This window comes from Ostrea edulis, chromosome 7, assembly GCF_947568905.1.
Source record: "Ostrea edulis chromosome 7, xbOstEdul1.1, whole genome shotgun sequence".
In the NCBI taxonomy this organism is placed as follows: Eukaryota; Metazoa; Mollusca; class Bivalvia; order Ostreida; family Ostreidae; genus Ostrea; species Ostrea edulis.
In genome coordinates this window covers 13,083,614-13,108,575 of record NC_079170.1, presented here as the reverse complement: position 1 = coordinate 13,108,575, position 24,962 = coordinate 13,083,614, and the positions used below count along the sequence as shown (strand labels likewise).

At 35.0% G+C, this 24,962-nt stretch overlaps 3 protein-coding genes across 3 annotated transcripts; all 3 read right to left on the bottom strand.

Annotated features, from left to right (window-relative positions):
- Window positions 1–325: 325 nt before the first annotated feature.
- Window positions 326–1,942, bottom strand: LOC130046468 (fibropellin-3-like). The gene is made up of 3 exons (XM_056143359.1): window positions 1,519–1,942; window positions 953–1,063; window positions 326–481 (listed from the first exon to the last, which is right to left on the bottom strand). Exons 1-3 carry the CDS (start codon window positions 1,664–1,666, stop codon window positions 363–365), a joined length of 378 nt encoding a protein of 125 aa, XP_055999334.1. The 5' UTR covers window positions 1,667–1,942; the 3' UTR covers window positions 326–362.
- LOC130046492 (delta-like protein 1) lies at window positions 1,936–5,379 on the bottom strand. Its single transcript, XM_056143358.1, has 4 exons — window positions 5,159–5,379; window positions 4,846–5,076; window positions 3,247–3,360; window positions 1,936–2,210 (listed from the first exon to the last, which is right to left on the bottom strand). The coding sequence occupies exons 1-4, from the start codon at window positions 5,202–5,204 to the stop codon at window positions 2,050–2,052; spliced, it is 552 nt and encodes a 183-aa protein (XP_055999333.1). The 5' UTR covers window positions 5,205–5,379; the 3' UTR covers window positions 1,936–2,049.
- Window positions 5,380–9,422: 4,043 nt separating this feature from the next.
- Window positions 9,423–24,422, bottom strand: LOC125656715 (fibropellin-3-like). The gene is made up of 8 exons (XM_056145566.1): window positions 24,359–24,422; window positions 18,235–18,348; window positions 16,674–16,784; window positions 13,421–13,531; window positions 12,575–12,685; window positions 10,905–11,015; window positions 10,645–10,735; window positions 9,423–9,952 (listed from the first exon to the last, which is right to left on the bottom strand). Exons 1-8 carry the CDS (start codon window positions 24,420–24,422, stop codon window positions 9,832–9,834), a joined length of 834 nt encoding a protein of 277 aa, XP_056001541.1. The 3' UTR covers window positions 9,423–9,831.
- Window positions 24,423–24,962: the final 540 nt, after the last annotated feature.

The window sequence follows — 24,962 nt, the reverse complement described above, 5'->3', positions numbered from 1 at the left end:
AAAGTACTGCTTAGGTCATGTTTGAGGCTTGAGGATCATGCTTATTTGATGAGAGAGAGAGAGAGAGAGAGAGAGAGAGAGAGAGAGAGATGTCCAATTATTCGTAATATCACTAAGCTAAAACTTTATTTGTATCTCCGATACTTCTGTTAATCATTTGGGCAGCATCCCCCAGTGGTAATGTTCCTATCGATGCTGTTTACTAGTATTCAAATACACTGATATTACAAATGTAATAGCCAAAGAAAATAGAAATAGATGCAAATAGATATATAGATATCTTGGAATTGCATATATTAAGAAATCTGTAGGAAATTTACCAAAATCGCTGAATGGCGATGTCGCCCTTCAGATGTTAGTTTTTATTTACCTTTCTCACACAGAAAACCCGTGTATCCTGTCTCACAGAAACAAGAGAAACTGTTAATGGCGTCACTACATGTCCCGTGTACACAAGGCGAGCTTAAACATTCATCAATATCTGTGAAGAAAGAGAAATATCTCTCATTTGTGATCATGTTTTTCTCTCTCTTGGATATCGAATCAATTGAAAGTAGCAGTTATTTTATCAGTACACGAAAAAAAATCTGATAGAGTTGTGTTTGTAAAACACTATGCCCCCACAGTCTCCTTAAATTGCGGCAAATTAATCCTTACCTTGTGAGTGACCTTGACATTTTTAGTAACATATATGACTTCTATTTCATCAAGACACAAAAGGAAGAAACAAAAATAGGCAAAGAAACAGAGAAATCAAATACAATGCACGTGTGACTTTTGAGAGATGGAAATTGAAGATAACGAAAAGTGATAAATTTCATCAATCGTAAATAAAGATACAAATTTACATAATAATGTCACATGTAGCAACACATATCTAATATACTTTTACATTGATGACTCTAGATGTAATGAAACATAGAAAAACGTGTTATACAGTAACGCTACTCACCTATATCACAGTTATAGCCGGCATATCCATCATCACAAGTACACGTGTAATTATTAATAAAATCCAAACATGTACCATTCTGACACGGAAATCCCACGCAATCACCAATATCTGAAACGTTTGGATTAACTATTCATTTATGATATAGATCATATTCATTAGTAGAATTATTTTGTAGAAATACAGGGATTTAATGTAAAGTACTGCTTAGGTCATGTTTGAGGCTTGAGGATCATGCTTATTTGATGAGAGAGAGAGAGAGAGAGAGAGAGAGAGAGAGAGAGATGTCCAATTATTCGTAATATCACTAAGCTAAAACTTTATTTGTATCTCCGATACTTCTGTTAATCATTTGGGCAGCATCCCCCAGTGGTAATGTTCCTATCGATGCTGTTTACTAGTATTCAAATACACTGATATTACAAATGTAATAGCCAAAGAAAATAGAAATAGATGCAAATAGATATATAGATATCTTGGAATTGCATATATTAAGAAATTTGTAGGAAATTTACCAAAAATCGCTGAATGGCGATGTCGCCCTTCAGATGTTAGTTTATATTTACCTTTCTCACACAGAGAACCCGTGTATCCTGCCTCACAGAAACAAGAGAAACTGTTAATGGCGTCAGTACATGTCCCGTGTACACAGGGCGAGCTTAAACATTCATCAGTATCTGTGAAGAAAGAGAAATATCTCTCATTTGTGATCATGTTTTTCTCTCTCTTGGATATCGAATCAATTGAAAGTAGCAGTTATTTTATCAGTACACGAAAAAAATCTGATAGAGTTGTGTTTGTAAAACACTATGCCCCCACAGTCTCCTTAAATTGCGGCAAATTAATCCTTACCTTGTGAGTGACCTTGACATTTTTAGTAACATATATGACTTCCATTTCATCATGACACAAAATGAAGAAACAAAAATTGGCAAAGAAACAGAGACATCAAATACAATGCACGTTTGACTTTTGAGAGATGGAAAATGAAGATAACGAACAGTGATAAATTTCATCAATCGTAAATAAAGATACAAATTTACATAATAATGTCACATGTAGCAACACATATCTAATATACTTTTACATTGATGACTCTAGATGCTATGAAACATAGGAAAACGTCTAATACTAGAATACAACTCGCCTATATCACAGTTATAGCCGGCATATCCCTCATCACAAGTACACGTGTAATTATTAATAAAATCCAAACATGTACCATTCTGACATGGGGATCCCAAGCAATCATCAATATCTGAAACGTTTAGATGAAGCATACATTTATGATATAGCAAAATATTCATTAGTAGAATTACATCGAGGAATCACGGGGATTTAATGTAAAATACTGCTCAGGACATGTTTGAGGCTAAACATCATATCTATTTTGGTGTGAGAGAGAAAATCTGTATACGTTGGAACTCCAATGGTGACCCCAAGAGTAACGGTAACTGTAAGTTCTGACTATATGATATACATGCAAATAAGACTCGTGGTTCTTGAGAATAAATTCTTAAAAACTCCTATATGAAAATCTTAAACCCCATTCATCTCCGCCATGACCCCGAAGGTCATGTTTTGAACAACTAGACGACGATGAATGTATCTTACTTTGAAGAGCACATTTTACAAGGTATTACAATCTATCACGGTGTGAAATTTTAAACCCAAATTGACACCTCTATGGGTCGGGCTTCATGGTTTTAAGTTTGAACCGAATTGAATTGGTAGTAAATCATATAAGGAAAAGTTGAAGATAAAAGCAGTGATGAATCTCATAACTTGTATAAAGAATACAAAATTAAGGCTTGGAGAATCTCGGATCCCTGGATACATCAGAGGTGGAATCAAATGCCTAGAAGGAGTAAGCGTCCCCTGTCGACCGGTAATACCTGCCGTGAGTCCCATAAACGGAGTGATAATTCATGCAATTATTGCCATCTATGATCATGTGTTTTACTAGAACATTCTTCAAAATAGTACCCTATCTCACTATTTCCAAATCATACATGTACTAATATTCAACAGGAAAGGGTGACCCTTCAGCAAATCCAAATCTTCTTCGATTAAGGCTACATTATGACAAAAGTGGTGGATTAGAGATATACATGTATTTCTGGAGGAAAACAAATGACACAGACGACGGAATTACTTTGAACAGAAAAGCTCACTTCAACACTTAAAACTTCCGCTCAGGTGAACTAATATTTGAACATCCTAGCACTTTTCTATATTTTCAATATGACAATCTTTCATATGTACTAAGTGTTACAATATATGAATTAATTTACCGATTTCACAACTGCTTCCGTTGAATCCTGGAAAACACGTGCATGTATAGAACACACAGTTATTGGTACATGTTCCATTTCCACACGGATGGTTTCTGCACAATCCGAGATTATCTGTAATAGTATCGCTCTGATAACATCATATATACTTGGGTAATAATCCAAACCAATAACAATATGAATATGATTCTGCAGCACCTGATGATTTAGACATCAGAATGCATGATTACATAAACGTTGGTGGAAAGTACAATACTGAAGCAGAATTTATTTTCCGACAGGTCGCAGTAGCGCTCGATATGGAATAGAAAGGTAGCAGGTGCATTTTACCATTATGGCGCCGCGTCAATCCTTCGGTGAACGGAGTAATCCGTAGTCAACGTCAGTGTAAGAACGGTCTAACAATTGGTATGAAACATGTCAGACAGTATTCATAACGACAAGTTGTATTGGTGAATTAGATCGTTATGAGGACCATAGAATGGAATGCTGAAAGAAATTTAACTAATTCTTTTGTCAGTAACATGTCTCGATTTAAAGATTTATTAAATGTTGAAAATGCTCTTTGGGTATCGAATCAGTTAAGAGACGCAAATACCTTATGTGTGTGATGATGAAATAATGCTACATAAATGTGGGAAGTTGACGACTGAGAATATGGATTAGTCACCTTTGTCACACAAAGTTGAGTTGCTAGGTTGTTGTTTATGTCTATTTTTGGTAAAATATCCAAATACGAATCAAATGTGGGAGACTCTGTAATATCTTTTATTTCGAGTTCACTGGGATTTATCGAATCGACATAAGAATGAAAGTGAATATTATTAACAGATAAAATGTAGTCGAGGTATCTAAATTTCGAGCAAAAGGCCACATCACTTCCCTTGAGGAAGCTATTGAGTACAACCTGCCTCATAAAAATACAAAAACAGGTCAGCTTAAAAAAGCATAATTGTTGCACATAGACAGGGATTGGTGGAAGACCTGATCATAGATATTGTCAATGAGGTACTCTAGCATCTTTTAAATATCAAATTCAGAGTTTCTAGCGTAGGATCAGAGTGATGTTGAACACGAGAAGCTTTAGATGTATGAATATTTCCTAGTTTCATTTTTAATTGATGAAGCAGTTGTTTATATCATAACACCTAGTTTTTACATTGCCGAATGAATGATGGTGTAAAGTTTTAAAAAGTCGTACGTTTTGATGTTGTCGATTTTGGAAAAAAATATGATATATTTACTTAAAAGTTGTTTGGAATTTCTGAGAATCCACATTTGATTTACACCCTCTCTCACATATACTGTTGTAAAATACATTTGAAATTGTTTCTATATTTATAAATGTTATATTTTATTTTTCTCTACCTTGCTAAAGATATTCGGTGATTCAAATGACTAGTTATGCAGTTTGCAACATGTAATACACATGCTTTTTGCGAGGATCTGATTTGCCGACGTTTTAAATTGAAGGTATATGTTAGCATTGTTGCAAATGTTCAAAAGTGTAACAGTGATTATTTGAATATGTTAATAACTTCAAGCTTTTTAAAGAAGAATTCTACATCCTGTTATCAGAACAAACATATCAAGTTATACCTTGACAAACCATGTTCCACTCAAGGGTCTTTTGATAGCCATAACAGGGGTCGATCCCAAGCCACCCATTGGTTGCTTGGACTAAACACGACGTTTGGTTGCAACAATTGATTTGAAGTTTACTCGTGATATTTGCTCCGCATCCGCCGTTGAAATATCTTGCATAAGTGAAATCCACATACTGTCCTTCTGGACATTCAAGGCGAACTTGCTCACCTTCAGTCAGTGTTCCTGTGAAAATCCGATACTGCATCATCATCAAATATGATAGAGAGAAAGTGTGCCAAACAGATTTTAAAATATTTTAACTCACCTTTACATAAATGAAAGTATAAAAAGAGAAAAATAAAAAATCCCATTTGAGTACCGGTATGACTAATATTTTCTACGTGCCGCTTTCACTAATCTTTACGCGTTTCATAAACTCATAAGAAATGATCACGTACATTATTACAATTGTAAACTGTATAAATATGTTCACGTGCTTCCGTCGATTATCAAATCTCTTTGTATGCTTTTTGTCAGGACTTGATTGAATGCCGAATTTTAAAAACCTAATTACAGATTCAATCTTTCATTCAAACAAAAATTAACCCCAGATATATATGTGTATTGTTTTTAAACGATTCTGAAGGCCTCCGTATATCAAAGTTTGAGTTAATACACACAACGTGGACGCATCTTAGACAACACCACGACCTACACTATTTAGTGACGCTCCAGTGCACACGGGTTTGGTACACAGTAGACAGCACGTTGTTGTCGTATTCAAAGATACATGTACTGTGGTTTACAAGCAGTTTTACCGAAGACTCTTTATTGAAGATGTTTTGGAGAGAATTGCTATTTTTTACGTCTTGAACTGTTGAACCTCATGTATTTTCATTGATTTCCTAGGGTGGGCGGAAATAATTTGTTTAGTAGCCTTGTTACGAAAGGATGGAGCTTGTATTATATCTATCATACAAATAAATATATTCTGTAGGAAATGTTTAGCAAAAACGAAACTCGCATATTGTGAGGCTCTGTTTTGAGCAGGGGTCGAAATTAACTTTTCCAACCACAGGCTAATTTTAGCCTGTGGGTGAAAAATCCACAGGCTAAAATGAAAACCTACAAGCTAAAATAAAAATAAAGAAGTAGTGCTCTTTTTCATGTTTTTTTTTAATCAATGATTTTCCCCATCATTACTGAGCCTAGTAGGCCAACAGACATCGTTTGGACAAGACACTAAGTTATGAAAGTCATATGGTGCAATTTATAGGTCTCTTGATCATCGCACCTCTAATCAACAACCTGTTTACCACAGGTCTAGATCCAGTCTTCCAATTGCATGCCACATCAGGGTTGTCACTAGTGATTTTTGAAAGCGAATCCCGGACTCATGGTTTTATAAGCAGCACGATCAGGAGCCCCATTATCTTTTTTTGATAATCGTTTACGCGGTGAGCAGTGCACTCGTGTCATCACTACAACCCGATTGATTGATGTTTTCCGCCACACTCAACAATGTTTTCAGTTATATGGTGGCGCCCAGTTTTTATTGGTGGAAGAGATAACCCAGATACAATGTACCTGGGAAGAGACCACCGACCTTCCGAAAGTAAACTGGGAAACTTTCTCACTTACCGGCGCGAGCGGGATTCGAACCCGCGCCGAGAGAGGTGAGAGGCCATAAATTAATTTAGATGGACATTCTCATGATTCTAATAGCGAGCGCAGCAAGCCATCGCGGTGCGCTGGCTCGTACTGCGAGCTCTAATGACTAGAGCGCGGGAAATAATCCGAGCTAAATCTCAACCTCTAACAAGAATTTTTTTTTGACGCCAATCCCAGAAGTCCCTCGTACAAAATGGCGGATGGTTCGATTCGTAAAATAATAATAAAAAAAATCTTTGAAGTATTACAAACCTTTCTTATTTGAAAGGAAAGGATGACAATCATATTCTTCCCCCTTTCTTTTTATTTTTAAAATATTGTCTAAAGAAATGTAAACAGTCACGTAACAACTACCAGGCTACGTCACAACATGCAACACGCTCGTTGCATTTCCCGCTAAACTGGTTCCTACATTGGCGAGAAGAGCAAGACAGTAATCCTACGTATTGACAGTGAACCAGATCAGTTTTCCTTATTTTCAATATAAATTTTTTGAAAATGTATTCAGATATGCTGCGCTCGCCCCAACGGTCACACCGTAATCATATTAAAAATGACTACTGGAAGACTTGGTAAAACATAGACTCCGATTTTTTTAGATAAATAACAAAAACCTCATACTTGGAATTCAATTTAATCACCCCTATAGGTGAACAGGACTCGTGGCACATGTCTATATTTTTCACCATAATGATAATGCGATGTCCGACCTCTTAAAAAATCATAAAAGAAAAATCCGGATAGAAACGGTTGTTGAAATCAGTCGTTCATGTAAGCGTTTGTATGATTCAGAGTGCAAGTTTAAGAAAAGCGAATACCGCATAACCGTAAAAAACGGATACGATACGATCATAGTTTGTAAATCATCACTCGCTAAAATTTTCGAGTGTCCACTATTTTTACTCGCTATTTTTCAAATGTACTCGCATTTTGCGAGTATTTCTCGCTAATTTCGAGCCCTGTTTGAGGTTCACAAATTTTGAAAGATTTCCAATTGATAGTCCCAACAGCATATTCAATATTCGAAAGAACATTTTCCACCCCATCTCCACTCATAGATAGCTGACTGTGTTATAGAAAAGATGAAATGCATAAAAGAAGGTTATGGGTGAATTGATCTCCTCCTTCGCAGTATTTGTTATGTTGAACAAAGCAGATACGAAATGATGTCATATACATGTAGCATAACATCTTAACCATGAAAGGAACGAAGCAGCATTGTCTTTGCGAATGTAAAATAAAACAATTTTGTTTAAATTCTCGCAGGTGATATTCATCCCTAAGAATAATCAAAATTGACTCCGGATTTGATGATTGCAGAAAAAAAATACGAATTGCTGAGAACAAGTGATAGCCGTTTCTTTCTAACAGGCATTTTGAAGTTTGAAGTAAAGAGGGGATGTTAGAATGGGCAAATCTATGTGGATAAGATTCAGCATCAATTGTCCGATTTCAGTAATGAAATTGTAATGTATGGAAACATTCCTCATAAAAGGTGACAATAACGAACAGTGATCAATCTGATAACTCCTATAAGCAATACAAATTAAAGAGTTGGGCAAACACGTACCCCGGTGAAAATTGAATCATTTTGGGGTACTAAAAATATGAAAATCTAATTGTATATAACGTAAATTAAAGGCAATCTTATGTATCGCGGATAAATATTGCGGTAAGTAATCCCGGTTATTATTTTAACACTCTGAAAATAATACTTTCTTATTGTCAGTGTGAAATTTTATTTAAAGAACTGTGAAAATGCCAATTTGTATTCAATGGATAAATTTCATTATTTTCCTGTTGAAAATATAATAAATTCTGATGTTACAGTAGTGAGGCGTTATTTTTGGGTTAATTCTCTTATTTTTTCTCTCGAATTTCTCCACCAAAATCTCCTTAAAATTTAACAAAACATTCAGACTTAATTTGATTTGTATAGTTCTTTGGAGTTCTTAGATATTGATAAGTGGTAAAGTATCGCATAAGTATATGAGTTGCGTCACGTAGTATTAATTATAATGCTTACCCCAGAATCTGAAAAGATGACGTAAAGATATTGGAAGGGTATCCATTTCCTATTTGTGTAAATTTCAGTGAAAGTTAAACAGGATTATAAAGTAATGTTAATACGTTTTCCCTTGTTTACATTTATGGTTTTCCGTGCCCATCACTTTCTATAATGACAAGAGCCCTCATGTGAATTAGACATATTTGTATTTGACCAAACAGGACAAATATGTTTTTCATCCATTGTCCCGCCTAGATAATCTTTATTCATAAGACAGGTATCACTTCATTCGGTGATAGATTACTTCGGAAGCGTTAGCATCCTTAATGTATTTTATCAACAGTTCTTAGTTTTCAACTCCATTTATTTATATGACAATGCACATATTCTGCAATTTTACAGCGTCTAAGTTGTTATAAGATTGCACATTCTTTTTGAAGAATATATCGATGTCAGCTTTGGATATTTTACTCACAAACTGAATAAAAGTACGAAGCACTGATAGTATAATCAAAATTTTTGGAATTTGCTCGAGGACTTCCGCATTTTTGGAGATACAAATTAACCAACAGCTACCTTACCTGTGTAAGATATTAGGTTAATGTAAAAAATAACAAGAATGACATTTAAAGCTCGGGACGTTCTTTAATGGCATGTATGAGTACTTAAAAATGACAAGGAAGAGATTACCAGAGAAATTATCATGAGTTGTCCCAGATACGTAAATCTGGAATAAACAAAAACGATTTTGCTTTCGAAATATTTTCCTTGTTTGAAATCTCTATGATGTTTTGAAAGCTATCACGTTTTATTTGCTTTACTATTAACCCGTATCTGAAAAATACATATTTAGTAATCATTTAAATCATGCTCTTCTGTGCGATCAATTTTTTCATAAAAGAAAATGATACAACGCATAAACAGTTTTTTAATCACGATTTAAAGATAAGGATCAACAGCAACTTCTTACATACAACAGATATTAAGATGTTCTCCATATACAAGTTACATTACATAGAGCAATAAATAAATAAATGAACTTTAAAAAAATCATTTTTGAAGACAAAAGTAGGCCTGACTATATTGTATCATGCATTGTACTTTCATGAAAATTTCAGTGTTTTTAACGAATGAACGCTTCTCCTAAAGATTAAAGCCTTTATTATACTTTTTACAAATGACCACTAGAATACATACTCTGTCTAACTCGCAAATTATATCTATAAAGAATAAATAATCTATTTATAGAGGATATTTCCACGATGATTTCTGTCGCACATAGAATTCGTTTCTGTGTCGTGTCCCACATCTGTTGTGTTCTATGATGATAGGACGGTCTTTTTATCAGTGGATTTCCAATCATGGAAATATTTCATTCTTGCTTGACCCAAAGAGACATCCTCAAAATGAAAGTAACAATCATCGTCTACAAAGGTACGACTGAAAAGACAAAGCATTTATGATGTCAAATGGAACCAAAATTGTATCAGAAATATTTGATAAGGCTTTAAGTAATGTTTAGATTGCATAAATAACCCGGTACTACCAACATCTCAAAATACATGGGTGAATAGTATATTGGAGGCGTTATACAATCAATATGATGCTTTTGTCTTGTTATAAGATACACTTTAATGGAGACAGTCTAGTGAAAAATAAGATGATGTTACAGGGGTTTGAAAATTCTCGTTCACAAATTCTATTATCGTTATAGAGATCTATTTTACCAACACAACATGGCATAGGGTCAAATGCTGTCTGTCGTGTTTCCTACCGATTGTCAGGCTCTTCGTTACACACTGATTGACTACGGATTACTCCGTTTACCTGATCATGATATAGGGATCACGGCCGGTGTGGCCAGTTGACAGGAATTTCGTACACCTCCTAGGCACCCGATCTCCAATGGTGTTGTTTCCAGGGGTCCGTATTTAACGAACATTTAATTTTGAATTCTTTTTAAGAATCAAAATTGATCATTTTCGTTATCTTCACCTTTTCATGTATGCATTTTCTCCTATTTCAAGTGTGAAGCACTATATGAAGAATTACATATGTAATTATTTTATCACCGGATATCATATATAATGATGTTCTCTCCTAACCCCAAAGAACATAAATTTATAACCTACTTTTTAATGCGTACTAAAACGACCACACTTATGAGTGACACAATGGTGAGCAGTAGGACAATTAGGACAATTAGTACAGGAACTTCGTCCACTGAAAAATGGAGAGAAAGAAGGCAACATGTTTTAATTGAAAATCGAGAATGAAGGGAAACTAATTAAAACGTAAATTCAGAATTTGAATAAATGTTTTAAAGTATTTACTGAAACGTTGTTTTATTGAAATACAATAGAAGCATATAAAAGGAAAAGAAAAGAAAAACCTTTACTACACGTCGTTCCCTTATGAAAAACATCGCATCGACAAGTAAATCCATTGGTTTGATCTTCACAGACACCTTGGAGACACGGATTGCTCGCACACTCATCGATATCTAGATTTCAAATGTTTAATTCACTTTCAGATGGTTATATTGTGGATAGGTAGAGAAATTATGTTTGGTATTTGTAATGTGACGTCTTGCATGTCGTATTACGCACTGCACAAAGATCATGCTTGATGTCATCTGAATGTGTGGTTGCCTGTAAACTATCCGAAATATATTTATTAACACTTTCTTGAATATAAAACATTATTAAATCAATAGATATTATGGAATTGATATACATGTGCAAAATACAGGAATATCGAATAGCTCTAAAACTCGAGACTTAGAATAAAAAAATCCCCACAAGAGTTATCGATGATATTCATTTTGAGACAAAGGAGAGAAATTTACAAGTATTTATTGTGCGATACGTAAATATTTAGTAATTTGCGATCTGGATGTGAGGTAGCTATTTCACAGTAAATACCATTGATCTCTAGTATCTGGACAGCGAAGGATCACAACGAAAAGTTCCCATTTATCAGACAAAATTCTTAAAAATCACATTTCAGCTTTAAACACATTCGGTATGTCAGTCAAAGAATGGGTTGAACGAATTTTAGTTCCATAGTTATGGTTAACCCCTATATGTACTAACCACGAAAAGCATTAACTGCAGTGAAGAAGAAAGACGTATCGTGTCACTACCTTCAACTTCCCATATTAATGTAAAAATATTCCATCATCACCTACATCTGAGTTTACGTCTCTCAAATGATTCAAGACACGAGAGGACATTTTGTATATGATCAATTCAAAATCGAGACAGACTTCCGACGAATAAGCTAATGCTGCAGGTGTGTTAACAGTCTCCTTAAGAATCAGCATATCGCAAATTCTTTGATAGTGATAACGATCTAACTTGCAAGTTCTTTGCATCCTGATATTATAAAGATATAGGGCTCAAGGAGGCTTTGGCCGGTTAACAGGAGATGCTTACTTTTAAGCACCTGTTTACACCCCTAGTGTTCCATCTTTACCCTGTTCTCTCTCTTTTGTTTTCTTTGAGGCATTTGGGAAAGGTGAAGATAACGAACAATGATCAATCTCATAACTCCTATAAGCAATACAAAATAGATAGTTGGGCAAACACGGACCCCTGGACACACCAGAGGCGGGATCAGGTGCCCAGGAGAAGCAAGCATCCCATGTCGAATTGCAATTAACTACTGCATGTCTTCCTTACTCGTTTTTTGACCCACTGATAGTTTGTATTCGCAAATAAAATCATTATAACGACAATTTAATTTGCGAAGTAATGTCTTTAAGCAAGACTGATGAAACTCCTGTATCATCAACTGATTTGTTATAATGTACCCAACCTAAAAATTAATCATCCGAAGATCATCGAATCAGTTGGGAAATAAATATGCTAAGTAGTTCGTAATGGAATATTGATACCTGAATAGCGAACTTGATAATGCAGCAGCTATAGATAGACACTGAATTAGAGGGTATCAATCCGATATATCCTGGTATTCACATGTATTTCAATGTGATGCATGAATTTTTAAAACTATTAAATATAAATATGGAAATTAAGGATGGAAGAAATACATTTTTACCTTGATCACACAGATGACCAGTGTACCCTGCTTGACAGGAACAAGTAAAATTGTTGATGACGTCAGTACACGTTCCATATACACAGGGCGAGCTGGCACATTCGTCAATATCTTTGAAAATACCAATATTTCTCATATCTGATAATGTTGTTTCTCTGCACATTCAAGCTGTTAATCAATTCATGGGAATGTTCGTATCATTTTAACAGTCATGATCACTCTAAGAGTATAGAAAAGAAACGTTGTAAAACGCTATGTTACAAGGACGCAGTTGAATCCCAGCAAAATTGACCCTTACCTGATAAGTGACATTGTTGTGTATTGGTCACACATACTTAACCCCGTTATTTAAGATCTTCAGAACACAGTATCGCACAACACACACAACGTACTCTTGATTTTAGAGGCTCATCAATGCTATATGCTATGACACATGAAGCAACACGTATGTTAAGTATTGTTAATGACATTAGACGGCGGGTGTGACCTGTCTAAATGGTATACTTACTTCTCCGAGGCACCTGATCCCATCTCTGTTATGTCCAAGGGGTCCGTTTTGAAACATATGAGGACATTTACTGCATAAAATTCTGAGATTGGTCAGTGCTTGCTACAATTACCTTTTCAAACAAATATAACTACCTATATCACAGTTATAACCGGTATATCCCTCATCACAAGTACACGTGTAATACAGTAATGCTACTAACCTATATCACAGTTATAACCGATATATCCCTCATCACAAGTACACGTGTAATACAGTGATACAACTCACCTATATCACAGTTATAACCGGCATATCCCTCATCACAAGTACACGTGTAATACAGTGATACAACTCACCTATATCACAGTTATAACCGGCATATCCCTCATCACAAGTACACGTGTAATTATTAATCAAATCCAAACATGTACCATTCTGACACGGGGATCCCACGCAATCATCAATATCTGAAACATTTAGAGTAAGAACATATTTATCATGATAATCATTCATTGATTGATTGTAAAATCCATTGGCAGTATCATAAAAATTAACTTAATATTAGAAAACACAAATTTTTCTTTGACACCATATCTTTGAGGTGAGGACGAGAATCCGTAGACCATGGCCTATATTAGATAAGTAGTGAAGCAATTTACTGAGTTAAGGTTATACTAGAACGATCATTGTGCTGTTATAAATGTACCTCTGTGCACTTCGAACTATATGAAGTCACAATGAAGAAGTACGTGACAACGTACATATTCTTATAGTTGTATCGCGGGGAAAGTGTCATTATACAATTATTGCTGTTTTTGAGGTCAATATGATGATTTAGACACCTGAGGAGTACAATATTCACCGAGCCCGAAGGGCGAGGTTAATATTGTACTTCGAAGGTGGCTAAATCATCGTATTGACCTAAAAACAGCAATAATTGTTTTATTATATGATTAAATGATTAAGAAACCCTTCAAAATTGTTAATGTGACGACCGGAAAACAAACCTGCTGAAATCTTAGCCGAACCCAGTGAGAAACGCGGAATTTCATTGGACGGCAAAAATAAGTATAATCGATCGCGTCAAATTGAAAGTTCCCGACCTATTTTTGGTCCTATGTGGAAAAAATAATTCCTTATGTTCACCTGGAAGGTCACGTGCAGGTAAACATAACGTAGTATGATTTCTACATTGTTGGATCTCAGCCAATGAGAGAATTAGGAATTATTCAATCATATAATAAAATATTTTGTCGCTATTTACTACAGTTATCGAGTAATAAGCTGTATACATGAAAACTTTCTCTTGTCCAATGTTTGCCAAATATTTATATATCATTCCTTTATCATATCAAATCACTCTCCATTTTTTTTTTTATAAATAGTGTGTAAGAAGGTGATATTCATGCTACAACATGACCTTGAAATCGCCCCTAATCTGAATGACTGATGCGTTTTGAAATATACGTATGTGCATGAATAATCTCATTATCCATATACAGTCGCAGAGTTCGAATGAATCTGTTATAACCAGCAATACTAATTTGTCCGAGATGTATTATAGATATATCTATGCGTTTCAAAAGTGTGGGGAACAACTTCTGCCTTGTATATTAGCGGTATGGTATCAATAGGAATGTGGACAACGCGGTAATTCGCTGATGACTGTAAATGTGTTATTGAAATATAGCATATTTAGTTTGAGTATGCATTTGCTCCCAACATTTTTCATGTAAAGTATTTTTTATTTCCCTTTGAGTATATCAATAAAAATTCAGCTGGTTACATGCATGCACTTGAACGTTTATTTACAAGTAGAGCCGCTTAATGTTTTCTACAAATAAAATGTTACGTATCATTTCCCTATTTAGCTATATTAATTGTAATTATACCTGTGCATTCGAGGTGGAATTTCACCCAAAAATTATAGTGCATTTTACTTTGGAAGCCCTTAACCTAGTTGGGTATTATGAAAAACGCCATTACTTGGCAATGCTAACTGTCATATATAGGGCGCACGGTAGGTGTTATCGGTCAATAAGAAACGCCTAGTCTAGTTTGATCACTAGTCTTAATCTTCACATTTCATTGGCAGATCATCCAACCTCTGGTGTGTACATGGATCCGTGTTTGCTCTAATCTTTTGTTTTTAGTTTATAAGATTGATCACTATTCGTTATCTTTAGTTTTTCATGGTATAGGAATGATTGTTTTGCTTGCAAAATCTTTACAATGAAGATGGGTAACAAATATTATTAAAACATTTAATGTTGACAGATAATTCTATATAAGATTCAAATACTACACTAAACTTTCCTTCAGAGATCGTTTTAGAAAAGGTAATAATTGTACACTTTTGTTTGAACATATTTGTTTGAAAATAAAAACATGGACTGAAAAAAATTCGTGCAACTTACCATTTCCTCTCTTAAAAGAGCAATGGTAGTCGTGCAAATAATTCAAATGAAAACGTAATGGTACAAATAAATTGAAGTATTCTTTTGGATTCAAAAGACTTTAGTATATTGGAGATATAATTATTACATACGGGTTATCGTCTTGCAAGTGATTCAAAACATAAGAGCACATACTGTATATGATTAATTCAAAATCGAGATAGACTGCAGATGAATAAGTTAATTACGATGGTGTTTCAATAGCCTCGTTAAGAGTCAGTATTTCGCAAATTCTTTGGTCGTTGTAATGATGAAATTTGCAAACATTAGACCGTTTGTTATAATCTGATTTTGACTACGGATTACTCCGTTTACCTGATCATGCTATAGGGCTAACGGAGGATGGGACCGCTAAACAGGTGACTTTTACTTCTAAGCACCTATTCACACCTCTGGTGTTTGCAGATGTTCTTTTTACCATGCTATAGCCTCCGTGGGCGAGTGGTTAGATCATCGCGCTTAAAATCACACGGCCTCTCACCTCTGGTTGGCGCGGGTTCGAATCCCGCTCGCGCCGGTAAGTGAGAAAGTTTCCCAGTTTACATTCGGAAGTTCGATGGTCTCTTCCCAGGTACATTGTATCTGGGTTCTTTCTTTCACCAATTAAACAAAACCAAATTGAGATACATGTACCTGAAAAATTGTTGAGTGTGGCGGAAAATAGAAAAACCAACCAACCATGCTCTCATATTTGCATTCTTTAAGGCATTTGTGCAATTAATCACTGTACGTTATCCTCGCCTTTTCTTTTCACCCAATGACAGTTTTTATTTGTTAATAAAATCATTACAATGACAATAGGAATTGCGAAGGAATGCCTTTAAACTAGACTGATGAAACTCCTGTATAATCAACTTATTTGTTATAATGTACCCGGTTTAAAAATCAATCATACGTAGAACATATGCTCTGGGACATCTAATAAGTTGGGAAACATAACATCATAAGCAGTTCGTAATGGAATATTGATAATTGAATAGCGGATTTGATAATGTAGAAACTAGAAAAATGACACTAAATTGGAGGGTATCAATCTGATATATCCTGGTATTTACATGTATTTCAATGTGGTGTATGCATTTAAAAAATACTAAATATGAATGTTGACTGGCTGTACAGATGAAAATTAGGGATGGAAGATATCAATTTTTACCTTGATCACACAGATGACCAGTGTACCCTGCTTGACAGGAACAAGTAAAATTGTTGATGACGTCAGTGCACGTCCCATATACACAAGGCGAGCTGGCACATTCGTCAATATCTTTGAAAATGCAAATATATTTCATATCTGATGAAGTTATTTCTCTTCTATTTATTAATTATTGATTGTTAGTATCATTTAAATAGTCATGTTCACTTTAACAGTATAGAAAAGAAATGTTCTAAAACGCTATGTTACAAGGACGCAATTCAATCCCAGCAAACTTGACCCTAACCTGATAAGCGACATAGAGTAACACATATCTAGTTTTTATGTTAATGACTATAGATAGAAAGGGATAGGATATATCACAGTTATAACCAGCGTATCCCTCATCACAAGTACACGTGTAATACAGTAATGCTACTAACCTATATCACAGTTATAACCGATATATCCCTCATCACAAGTACACGTGTAATACAGTAATACTACTAACCTATATCACAGTTATAACCGGCATATCCCTCATCACAAGTACACGTGTAATACAGTAATGCTACTAACCTATATCACAGTTATAACCGATATATCCCTAATCACAAGTACACGTGTAATACAGTAATACTACTAACCTATATCACAGTTATAACCGGCGTGTCCCTCATCACAAGTACACGTGTAATACAGTAATACTACTAACCTATATCACAGTTATAACCGGTATATCCCTCATCACAAATGCATCTGTAATTATTAATCAAATCCAAACATGCACCATTCTGACACGGGGATCTCACACAATCATCAATATCTGAAACATTTGGATTAAGCAGATATTCATCATAATAACATGTTCATTGTGAAATCAATTGGGAGTATCATGGAAAATGATTAAAGGCGGTATTTAGGACACCAATGTTTGACATCATATTTATGAAGCGGGGAAGATAGTTCGTAGACAATTGACTATATCTGATAAGTAGTGAAGGTATGTATTTCGAGACATGAAAATGCTCAAAATCATATATTGGACTCACGACAGGTGTGACCGATCAACAAGGAATACCCACTCCTTCTATGCACTTAATCCCACCTCTGGTGTATAGAGGGGTCCGTGTCTTTAACGTTTGCTTACCGATTTTCTAAAATGAATGCTTTTAGGGATTATGAGATTGATCACTGTTCGTTAGCTTTATTACAGTGATACCTTTCCTGCACATGATATCTCTACATTCACGATGGACTAAAATAAAATCATTAAAAGCGTATTTTATCTAGTGTTGACAGATGACTTTGAATAAGTTTCAAATTTTAAACACACTCTAGAGATATTTTACAAAGGTAATTCTAAACCTTTTTTTAACATAATTGATTTATAATAAAGAATCGATTGAAAATAATTCTTACAACATACTATTTTCTTCGTTAGATATAGCAATGATTGTCATGCAAACACATTGGAATTAATGCATTTAGTGGTACAAATAAATCTAAGTATACTTTCGGATTCATTATTCTTTAAAGAACAAATTGATTGTCATCCAATAGATATAATTCCCCATCTTACCGATTTCACAATTGCTACCACTAAACCCAGGAAAACACGTGCATGCATAGGACACACAGTGATTGGTACATGTTCCATTTCCACAAGGATGACTTCTACACATTCCGAGTTTATCTGTAATAATATCATCTCGATAAAATCATCTATATTGTGGAAAACATTGAATCCAATAGCAAAACAAATTACGACTATGCAGCACAGGATATTCCAAAAAGCAAAATTTGATGCTATGTGAATAGTGGAGAAGAGCAAGTGGAATATACAATATGACATTATTGATAACACAAAATAATGTAAACTCTCGATTAGTAATCGAAGTACTACAAACACTAATAATGATTAGTCATTAGCAGTTCAATGTCACCCATGTTTAGTATCTAATGTGCCCCCAGGAGCATTGATAACTGCCTGTCCAGAGTGGATTGACCCTTGACATTTTACCCTAAAAAATAATAGGGGTCATCTTCTACTCATCATAACCAATCCACATAGGATGAAGTGAATGATTTTTAAGTTATTGAGCGGATAACATGTGGTCTATCGACATACCGACAGAGCTTGTGTCATTTGTTTCTTCGGTTGTATTTGACACATGCACTAATCCAGTTCGTCTCATGCATGTCCAGCAGTCTATAGAATAACTATTCAGTAAATAATAGTGTTAGATGAGTATTTAGGCGATTTATTCTAGACCAAATCAAGTGTGAAAAAATTATTTGAAAATATTGAACGAAAAGTTACTACTGTGTTTTACTTTTTTGATCAGTATATGTCCTCAGTTAGCAGTCACGTGTCTTGCTTACCTGTGGGTAATCATCAGGTGTAACTGCATTACGAGCAGTTATATATTCTACTCTTTTTTATGAAAGATGAAGATAAGGAACAGCGATCAATAAACCCAATAAGGAATAGAAAATAAAGAGTTGGACAAACACAGGACCCTGATAATACCAGAGGTAGGATCAGGTGCATAGGGGGAGTAATCATCACTTGTCGACCGGTCACACCTGCTGTGAGCCCCATGTTTTTATGAGGTAAACGGAGTAATCCGAAGTAAAATTCAGTGGGCCAGGAACGGTCTAACAATCGGTATGAGACACGTCAGACAATATTTGATCCAATGATGGGTTGTATTGGCAAACTAGATTGTTATAACGACCATAAAGTTTGCGAAATGCTGACTTCAATCGAGACCATTGAAACCTGTTTGTCATAAAGTTCAGTTGTTAGTTTGCCGTTACTATTCATTTTCAACACAACATGTAAGTACAATGCAGAGGTGGAGGACTGTGAAGTGTCCGTTTTATCGATTTCACAGGGACCTATAGACATATGAAAAAAAGATTATTGTTAACAGCGGAAACGTCGTCATTACATCTAAATGTCGAGTTGAAGGCCACACCAAGATGTTTTCTCTTTTCCTGTGAAAGCTTTTGAATAAACTCTGCTTCATAAAAATATTAAAACAGGTCAACCAGCAAAGGAGCACAATTTGTGCCCATGGGAATTACAATAGACTGTTGGAAGACCTTATCGCTAAAGACTACGAAGATATTGTCAATAATGAACTCTAGCATATTTTTTATTTCAACTTCAGAGTATTTGTGCGTGGAAAGAGAATGGTGCTTAACAAAGTAGTTTTTGGACGAGTGATTAATAGTTATGAATATTTCTGTTTTCCATGTTTTCTTGGAAAGCAACTGTCTATAATGTCAAAAATCTAGTCTTTAATTCATAGTAATGAATGGTCGTGTAAATTGAAACTCATACGATTTGATGTTGATTCGAGAAACGTTCTGTGATTTCAATTTGACTAAAAGTTCTTTAGATCGTTTTTAGAATTCTCATTTGAATTACACCACTTCTGGAAAATATTGTGGCACAGTACGTTTGAAGTTTCTCTTTCATAGCTGTTAATAGTTTCTTAAGGAGGAAAGATCGGGGCTAGGTAGAGCATCGCTCGATCCTGAAATGTATCTTTCTTTGTAAAAGTTTTTGTCAAGTTTAGGAATCCAGTATATTAACGGTAATTCATATTCATCCGTCCCATTGACTGGGACATTAAATGTGTTTAAAACGGAAGCATGATTTTGAAGAATTTCATCTATTAAAAGGACAGTTGCAGTAGACGTACGATTATCAAACGTGGAATTAATGCCAAATTCGTTTAAACTATGGATGATGCCGAATTTTTGTCATGGATATGCCGAATACCGTTTTATTTGTAAAATTGTTTTGAGGTCCGTTAGGGGTGAAACTGTGTGATAATTACAAATTAATTTATAATTTCATGAGACATATATCATATCTAAAGCATTTAAATGCCCGAAAAATACCTGGATAATACAACACGCATCAATAGTTTTCTATCTGAAAACATGTCATAGGAAGAGAAAAGGGTAATGAAATAGTGTCTTTCTTTTGACAGTATGAAAGGCAAAGACAACGAACAGTGATCAATCTCATAACTTCTATAAGCAATATAAAATAGATATTTGGGCAAACTGAATTCTTCTGTTTCATACCATTCATTCAAGGACAGTCGTTCAGCTAAGTAGGAACGTATGCGGATTAAGCATCCCTTTTGATTTGCTCGGTCATATACCCCGCAAGCCACCAGGTTGTATTTTCAAATAAGACCATTATAATGACTATAACGACGATATAAGTTGCAAAATACTGACTTCAAACGTATTAAGCGAGTGTTTTTGACGCCATCTTTACACTAACAGCAGGCAAAGTTTGACAGAAGTCTCGGTACCGCTTAAATATATTCTGGTGGGATGAAATATTATCATATATTTCTATTCAAAATAAAGATGAAAAAAAAAAACAAAGTCCCAACACGTTGATCAGAATCTCTGCACATTTTCAAAAGTGTAGCCAAATTGCACTATAACAAACTTATGGCTAAAAAATGTTCTGCAAAATTTTGATCATGCCAGGGTTTCAATAAAAATTTTGTATCATATGTGCATCTGGTGCATCAAAATTGGTACCGTATAAGTTTTACATTCTGAGATTAGGAAACAATAAAGATAATTGAAATTTTTTTTACCCGAGGACTAAAGTTTTTTTTTCGGCATGTGGGTGCATGAAGTACCGCTGTCGTATAGACCTCTATATACATATACTTGTACTATAGCTACTATCTGCATCTCGTGAGTGATTTGTTGCAATTCATTGATTGATCAAGAATTTAGGGGTTTGGTATATATCGTTGTGCATACAAAATGTTTGTAAACCATCATAAATCAATTTTAATGCTGATTTTACGCTCTTGTCATTTGAAATGAATATCCAAATGCAAACAAAATCATTAAACTGCACCTTGACAAATCGCGTTCCAAGCAAGGGTTTTTTCATCACCATAGCAAGGGTCAATTCCGAGCCATCCATTGGTTGCTTGAATTAAACACGACCTTTGTTTGCAACAATTGGTTTGTAGTTTTCTGGTGACGTCCGCCCCACAGCCAGTGCGAAAATATCTTCCATACGTAAAATCAACATACTGACCCTCTGGACAATGAAGTTGAATTTCCTCGCCTTCCGTCAACATACCTTTACAATGATATCACATACTTTTCTGTTACACGAAATTTGTACAGACACTTTGATATTAAAATTCAAAAAGTATTTTTCCTAACCTACCTTTACAAAAGTTGATGTAGAAAATAAGAAAAACAAGAAATTCCATTTTAATATATCTTTGTTATATGCTAATAGATATGATAACAGCAAAGTGGTTCTTTATTTATATCTTTATTATTTCAAACTTCCTTTTTCATCACTCAATTTGTGATTGGTCGTGAAATCAACCTTCATGATTCTTCAAAATACAAAGCTGACATTGACATGAATAGATGGAAATTATACTGAAAATGATTTTGAAGTGGGTGGGTTCAAATTAAGAATATCGATTTCTGATTGGGGTTGTTGAATTCCATTAGTTGTATACTTTCTTGAAATTTATAGTTATAGTTCATTATACCCGTTAAGATTTTCTTTGAAAATGTTTTTATTCAATCATCATGAAAGTATTATTTCAAATTCTAGAGGTAATAGAGGGCAACGCCCTTTCACAGTCCGAAGGGCCATGACAGCTTAGTTCTACCTATATGTTATGCTTATACATGTATACATGTTTAAAAAGAAAACATAAAAAACTAATGGAAAATCAAACCATACCTATGGAAGTTGATAATTTTGTTCCAAATGGCGTTAATTCGAATAAAAACACGTGGACATATCTTTCTCCATTTTGAATCTCGTGTACCAAAGTTCATGTCGTTCTGAGACGTTACATAAAATTCGTAAAAACATGTGAATCTTATTTTCTTAATTATATATGATCACTCCTCGATTAATGCGATTGTACGCTGTATCCTATGTTTGTAAATTTACTCAACACCGACGTTGAATATGACGTCACAATGCACTGTTTACATCAATTGCATTATAGTTCCTGCGTTCAATGAATAGGCGGATCAAATGTCTAAAGTCGTGTAACGAGATGTTAGAATACTTTAATAGAGCTCCGTCCTGACAGGTTAGGTGCTAACTTTGAAATATTTTTGCCCTTTATGAATATAGATACTAATGCCAATATTTTTTGCTTCGCCCTTAAAACGGTCACGCCGTAAGACATACATGTATTATCAAAAGAAATGAAAGAAGATAACAAACAAGGATCAATCATTAACCCAATTATATATTTGAGAAATCTAAACCAAAATATCAGTATATCTGGTATATCCAGGAGTCCGTGTATGCCCAAATCTCTATTTTCTATTCCTTATATGAGTTATGAGATTGATCACTGTTCGTTTTCTTCACCTTTCATCAAACAACATTTCATATTGAACTTGTTTAACAAAGTTTTAAATCTGGTAAAAATAAGCGATTTTATGAGGAATTTGCAAACTTGAGAAGACTTACATGATATTCGCTTAGTGGTACAAACCTGAAGCCTACTACTATACCATTTAAACCGCTACGTTTCCGATGAGAACAGTTTTATTTCCACATCAAACCGTTCAGCGTTCCGTTCCTAAACTAAAGCATTCCGTCCTCATCTAATACCGTTCGTTCCCAGACACTGTTTGTTTCTGCATGGTCATTTGGAATCCACGCGTCCGTCTGTTATTGTAGGTCAGCATGGCACTTGTTCGAGATGGAAGAAGTCTATCGTTCTTGATTCGACAGGAGATGCTTACTTCTCCTAGGCACCTGATTCCACCTTTGCTTTGTCCAGGGTCCGTGGTTGCTCAACTATCTATTTGTGCCTAGGAGGAATAAGCCTCCCCTGTCGACCGGTCACATCCGCTGTGAGCCCTATATCTTAATCAGGTAAACGGATTTATCCGTAGTCAAACTCAGTGTGCCAAGAACACGTCAGACAGGATTTAACCCAATGATAGGTTGTATTGGCAAACTAGATCGTTATAACAATAATGTAATTTATGAAATGCTGACTTTAAACGAGACTGTTGGAACCCCTGTACCATCAACGTGTTTTTCAGTAGCCTGCTTATATAATCGTTTTCTGGCAGACATGACCCACATGGCACACATACTTTTATGGGACGATTACCTCGCTCCCTGGGGAATAGAGGCAATTCTGGTGTAGTATTGCGAAAACAACCAAGTGTCCCTCTGTTAAAATGTTTATGTCCTTTTCATAAATACTGAGTACTTCATTGCTCATGTCTATTTTACAGTTATTTGTCGTTTAGAAAGTGGAAACCCAAAAATGCTTTTACCTTGGTGTCTGTTAAAACTGCATCATTGAGGTATTTTTGTCTATAGTAAAGTTAAACTCCTCCTTTCCCTTGCCAGGCAATGGAGTACCATGTAATGATCTATCGAACTGTACGTAGGTTTAGTTTTGCGGTTTCAAATTATCGCTCGAACTATCTTGCAGGCACTGGGGTATCGGTAGCCCTCGTGTCAGCTAGTATTTTTGGTTTCTCACAATGAATATTGACATTAACGTACAAACCACATTCCTCAACTGAAGATCCGAGTCCAATAGATACATGTGGTTCTTTACTTGGCCCTTTGTCATTTCAGTGAGTCCTCGGTCTATTTTCTTCTTATTTACCGCCTGCGTATTTGGACCTACTTTGCGCTTCATACGTCCTGTCATGTAGTGTCTTGCTTTGAGCCTTTTCTTTTCTTGACGCCATTCCTGTACCACCTTAAAAGCTTTCATAGTGAAATGTACAGTAATTTTGGCATAACATTACACCACATATTAACAACTATGACAATAATTCTTACGGTTGAATACTGACACAATACTACCCATATATTGATAGCCACCGAGCTGCCATACCCTTTCCCATGGCAATTTCTTGTGGCGTCAGCTTATAATCGCGTAACACTTCATTTTCGAAAAGCATCATGTTATTAGCAAAAGTTCAGGTATATACAGGTTACCAAATGAACAGTTATGGTATATTCAAAGATATAAAAAACAAGTGATACTCAAATTAACCATGCTATACTTAAATAACATTTTGACAGTCATCAGCAAGTTACAAGAGTTGCCCACATTCCTTTATATACCATTGATATGAAAATCAGAAGTTGCTCTACCCACTTTGTAAACGTGTAAATATATCCAGAATTTATATCGAAGAGTTAGCACTACTGACTATAGCAGATGTCCTTGGAACTTTTGCACTATTGACACATGATGAGATTATCTATGCAAATGAGTCCAT